Raw genomic sequence first — 5,360 nt, forward strand, 5'->3', positions numbered from 1 at the left:
AAGTGTGTATTATCAGATTGTCACCTGGCATCGGCAGATACTAAGTGTTAAATGTCTTGGGGGCAGACAATTGAAAAACTGGGACATTCCTAGTTTGTGGGTGAACAGTAGGTCCCACACGCAAGCATAAGACAAATGTATAGTTTTATGTTGGTATGAACAATTGTTGTAAAGTCGCATGAGCTGTGACTTTTTGATGAAGCTAAAATGTGTTGTAGATGAAGCCCTGCAGAGGCGTCCTGGCCTACACGTTACAGTCTCCAGATGTACGGGAACATGGTGGCTTGGTACAGATCACAGCAGGAATCAGATCAACGGTGGAAAAGAAAGTCTAAAAATGACCATTCCTGCTAAAATCCTGACTGATAATCACAATCTGATGTTTTAACAGAGTTTTGTGCATCTATATGATCGACTGATGTGCACCATGAGAGTGTAGCAGAGCGTCTGTCTCCACAGACAAAGAGCTGATGGGTGGCTGCTGTCACCCACCTGTTCCCATAGGACGGCCGCAGTTGGCACTGCACCAGATGCATACAGTCTGGAATAATAACCATTTACAGAGAGATTTAACAAACATTATAGCCCTGTATGCTACACTGCTGAGTAAGACCTTCAAAACAATGGCTCCATAGATCATTTAGGCATCATGATGGGTATAAAAGTGAGAGAGGGTTTGGCTGGGCAAAGCAGCATCAGGGAAACGATCGAACAGCACAATGGGCAGAGTAAGAGAGCGACCTTTTTTTTTAGCTGCTGTAATGTTGACTGATAAATAATCGATCAGATTGTAATTTTAGCTGTTTTTATTTCCAGATCATCTTCTACGAGGACAGGAACTTCCAGGGCCGCTCCTATGAGACCAGCAGCGACTGCCCCGAGCTCACCTCCTACCTGAGCAGGTGTAACTCCTGCAGGGTGGAGAGCGGCTGCTTCATGGTCTACGAGCGCCCCAACTTCATGGGCCACCAGATGCTGGTGAGGAGGGGCGAGTATCCCGACAACCAGAGGCTGATGGGCATGAGCATGAGTGACTGCATCCGATCCTGCCGCATGATCCCCATGGTAGGAAACCCCGTCAGCACCCACCTCAGGCGCTGCTCATGTTACGTTAAAGACAGAAACAGAACCAACAACAAACCTGTACTACAGTAACGTCACTGGGGCTAATATACACCACGCGAAACTGCACTCCCTCAGTATTTGATATAAATAATTAAATTGGCTTAGTGTGATGTTAAGGAAGGTAAGGAGAGTTTCCTTGCCTTCGACAGTTTCCGACGGTTAAGACCAGTAATTAGAAATAACTTTTATTGGGTGGACATAATTTCATTACAAGTTTTTATAATACAAAAGACTGATGCAAATTCCTGCAGACATTTTTAGCCAAGAGGTTTCCGTCTATCCAGCACCATACCACAGCATGTTTAACCCGTTGTTATTGACAAAGTTACTCCAATACAACATGGTGAAAATTGTTAAGCTACATTTTTACTTGTTTTGCATTTATTTGCTTGCGACAAACGGTGGAAAACACTCGCTAGTGGTTTCCATGCACGAAACACTGCATAAAGAAAACAATCACTAGAGGTTTTATCCAACAGCACATTTAATTTAAAGAATGTTAGAACATCAGGCGGACACAACAAAGGAAACCTTTCTTCATCACAAAGCAACGGTCTTGTCGTTTCACAGCACAGAGGTCCGTTCAGGATGAGGATCTACGAGAGGGAGAACTTCAGCGGTCAGATGTCTGAGCTGATGGACGACTGCGACTCCATCCAGGAACGTTACCGCATGTCCGACTGCCAGTCTGCTCAGGTGATGGACGGCCACTGGCTGATGTACGAGCAGCCCCAGTTCAGAGGCAGGATGATGTACCTGAGGCCCGGAGAGTACAGGAGCATGAGGGAAATGGGGATGGGCCCCATGGACATGAGGATCGGATCCATCAGACGCATCATGGAGTCCTGTTAGGCGGGACAGACTTGAAGATGTCAAAAAAAAAGTTTAATAAATTGTCCAAATCTCTACAAAGAACTTATCATTTGGGTTTAGTTTCCAGGAACGACATTTTGGCTGCTCAATTAGAAATAAAACTGTATAAATGATCAGCATCCAGGTGCTCCTGAGTGCCAAAGAGCCGTTGGATCTGCTGTTTTAGCTGCTGTATTCCACAGACTTTTCTTTTTTGCCTATGAAATGTGTTATGTTATTTGATGCTCGTAACATTAAACATTGAATTTCAAAGGATTTTCCAGAAGTTTCCTGAATTCACTGCTCAACATGCACAAAGAGGTTTAGTTCCAGAGCACAGTGACCCCTGGAACATGCAGAGTGTCGCAGAGAATTAACCGACTGACTGTTTTACCGAATGTTCAATTAAAAAATTAGTTTTTCTCCACAAAAGCAAACTCACTGCTTCATTTACTTTTCGCTGATTATGGCAAACTGTGTGTGATCGTGTCGTGTTGTACAGTATGAAATGCAAACAAAGGTTTAGATATTAAAGGTAAACTTCAGACATAAAAATCAATCAAATAAAAAACAGAACTTATTGTTGAGGTCAGCAGTAAATATGACTGGATCATCTTTAACACGTGTGCAGTAGGATGAGCTGATGAAGCCTGGTGTGTCGTCTGAATGAGTTTTAGTTGCTGTTATACAGAAGATACAAAAAAAAATATGGAAATGAGAATATGTGGGTAATGAGAACTTGACTTTAATAAAATACAATAGGGGCGCCTGGACAGCTCAGCGGGTCGGGCGACCCACGTAGAGGGGCTATAGTCCCCCATGCACCGGTCCGGGTTCGAGTCCAGCCAGCAGCTCATTTGCTGCATGTCATTCCCCCACGTTTCTCTGTCTATCGTTCACTTTCAACTATCATTAAAGGCAGAAAAGCCTAAAAATAAATCTTAAAAAAAAAAAAAATACAATAAATGTGAGTCCAGGGGAGAAGACAACAGATGCCCACATGAGTGTGTTGGGTAGACAGTTAAAGTGAATTAAAGCATTTTAGCCAAAAAGAAAAGAAGAATAAAAAACACGCCTCGATTAAAAATATCGATGTCAACAGAATTTCAGTATAACTGTGACTCATCACAGCAGCAGGTAGAACTCGTGATGTTGAGCAGGTTAGCGCTGAGTTAGCAGCGACTGGACATTAAATGGAGCTGAGCATCACTTAGCACGCTAAGCTACCACAACATGCTAGTTTAATACATCAGAAGCTTCTGAGGTGTCGTATGCAGCACACAGAAGCAAATCTGTGGGCGGCACGTCAATGCCAGAGTATATGGATTAACATTAAATAAATGAGTTTGCTTCTATAAAACTGTCATTTTATTAAGTCTGAGATTTTCGACCACATTGAAGACGTCTGTTATTCTGGTTCTACTTCTCACAATAAGCTGCAGATATCTCCAACGACATGATGACTACTTCCCTCTGGATGCTGGTCCAGCTGAGCGTCTGAACAGCGTCAGCAGGAGTGACGGCAGCTGCTGTCGTTAAATGACCCAGTGAACTAGAAAGAGCTCATCCCTGAGACACTTGTGGTCACAAATACCTACAAGTTTGTCCTCATGCTGCTCTGACATGGCGGTAAAATGGCTTCTAGCATCACTCCAGACATCTGCAGCATCCGTTTATCAAGTCAGAATTTTAATGTAAGATACCCGTAGTTCCATTTGTGCTTCTCATAATTCCAGTTTATAATTCTACACCAGTTCAAAATCACTTTAGGAATCTACAACAGACAATTTAGGGCCGTTGAATCGAACCTGAAGATGTCTCAACTAGTCAGAGTTAAAGTGGTGACATCTGAAAGTAGAATAACAACAAGTCACTGCAGCTGTAATAAAAGACACGCCAGCGGTGAAAGTGACTTTTTGTAGTTGAAGAATGAGGATGTGGATTTCCAGTGTGTTCTGTTTGACTGGAGAAGATGTGCTAAATGAATGCTAAGTGTTCTGCAGTGGTGTCATATACAGAGCCTCAGGTTTAGCTCACTGACAGCTATGAGTATCTACAGAGATGTTCAGAAAACCAATCATGTGTGGACGCTGTTCACCACACGACTTCATCAAGAGGAGAGTTTCACTACTGAAAAGATGTTTGATTTAGGAAACAGCTCCTTAACCACAATGTTAGTGGGCAATGTAGACAACAAGGTCAAATAAAAGAGGTCATGAGCACATACTGGTACCTACACTGAGCATCTACGGTTCATAAAGGGTAAAACAATCATTCTTCCATGTTTTGGGTAACTGGTGTCAAACTAGTACAATTCTGAAATCTTAGAAATCTAAATCAGTATTAGCAGAAGCAGCAAAAAGGACAAACATTCAGCTCGTCATTTCAACAAGTCCTCCTCTAAACCTCTTGACTTTCAACACAAAGACTCGGGTGACTGTTTTCTGTTGCACCACATCGAGAGTTCATGTTTGGCAGCAAACTCAAAGAAGAACAAACTCATATGGTTTTGTCTCTTATCACAGATCAGGTTTAAGAATAAACATGGAGAGCTGCCCGACAGAATACAGGTTTAAACTCCAGAAAAGTGTGTAGATCACAGATAACTTTATATTTTCATTATAAGTCCTAACGTCTTGGAAGTTCTTCACCATTTTCAGCTTTTTAACTTTGAGCTTTGTAATCTGATGTGTTTACATAAGTGTAGAGTGAATCCACAACATCCTTTTTGATTTAAAGTGAAATATGCCATCCGCTGTGGAAGACAGAGAAGCTTCTCTTTATATGCTGTAAGTCCGACAACAATACGGCATGTATACAGTACAATGTATACAGTACGTGCATTTCCACCGGACTGGTATAGTGCTAGATAATAACCCTTTAGTGTCCTGACTGCTCAGTAGGCTTCTATGGCACGCTGCTGGGTCAGGGCTTTGCACAATAGTAACCCTACATACTTTTTCACATGGAGCAAGTATAAAAGTAACGGTTAGCAGCGACAGGAATACACAGCAGCCACAGTCAGTCCTGAGGAGCAAACACAACCACCATGACCATGGGCAGGGTGGGTGCACCACAGGAATCATCCATCCACATGTTAAATACAACAGCAATCCAGCTTTGATTTGCTAATAAAAAAAACCTTCTTCTTCCTTTCAGATCATCTTCTACGAGGACAGGAACTTCCAGGGTCGCCACTATGAGACCAGCAGCGACTGCCCCGAGCTCACCTCCTACCTGAGCAGGTGTCACTCCATCAGGGTGGAGAGCGGCTGCTTCATGGTCTACGACCGCCCCAACTTCATGGGAAACCAGTTCCTGATGAGGAGGGGCGAGTACGCCGACTACATGAGCATGATGGGCATGAGGGAGTGCATCAGGTC

The 5,360-nt window shown here is 43.1% G+C and overlaps 2 protein-coding genes across 2 annotated transcripts in view; both read left to right on the forward strand.

Moving 5' to 3' along the window:
- The first annotated feature begins 719 nt into the window (after positions 1 to 719).
- LOC103367760 (gamma-crystallin M3-like) lies at positions 720 to 1,977 on the forward strand. Its single transcript, XM_008295884.1, has 3 exons — positions 720 to 728; positions 817 to 1,065; positions 1,696 to 1,977. The coding sequence occupies exons 1-3, from the start codon at positions 720 to 722 to the stop codon at positions 1,975 to 1,977; spliced, it is 540 nt and encodes a 179-aa protein (XP_008294106.1).
- Positions 1,978 to 5,032: 3,055 nt separating this feature from the next.
- Positions 5,033 to 5,360, forward strand: part of LOC103367774 (gamma-crystallin M3-like) — an 8,466-nt gene continuing 8,138 nt past the window's right edge. The window contains exons 1-2 of the mRNA XM_008295899.1: positions 5,033 to 5,041; positions 5,137 to 5,334. Of these exons, the coding sequence (XP_008294121.1) occupies positions 5,033 to 5,041; positions 5,137 to 5,334 (207 nt within the window). The remainder of the gene's footprint in view (positions 5,042 to 5,136; positions 5,335 to 5,360) is intronic.

Source organism: Stegastes partitus, unplaced genomic scaffold (assembly GCF_000690725.1).
Source record: "Stegastes partitus isolate 25-593 unplaced genomic scaffold, Stegastes_partitus-1.0.2 Scaffold1082, whole genome shotgun sequence".
Taxonomy (NCBI): Eukaryota; Metazoa; Chordata; class Actinopteri; family Pomacentridae; genus Stegastes; species Stegastes partitus.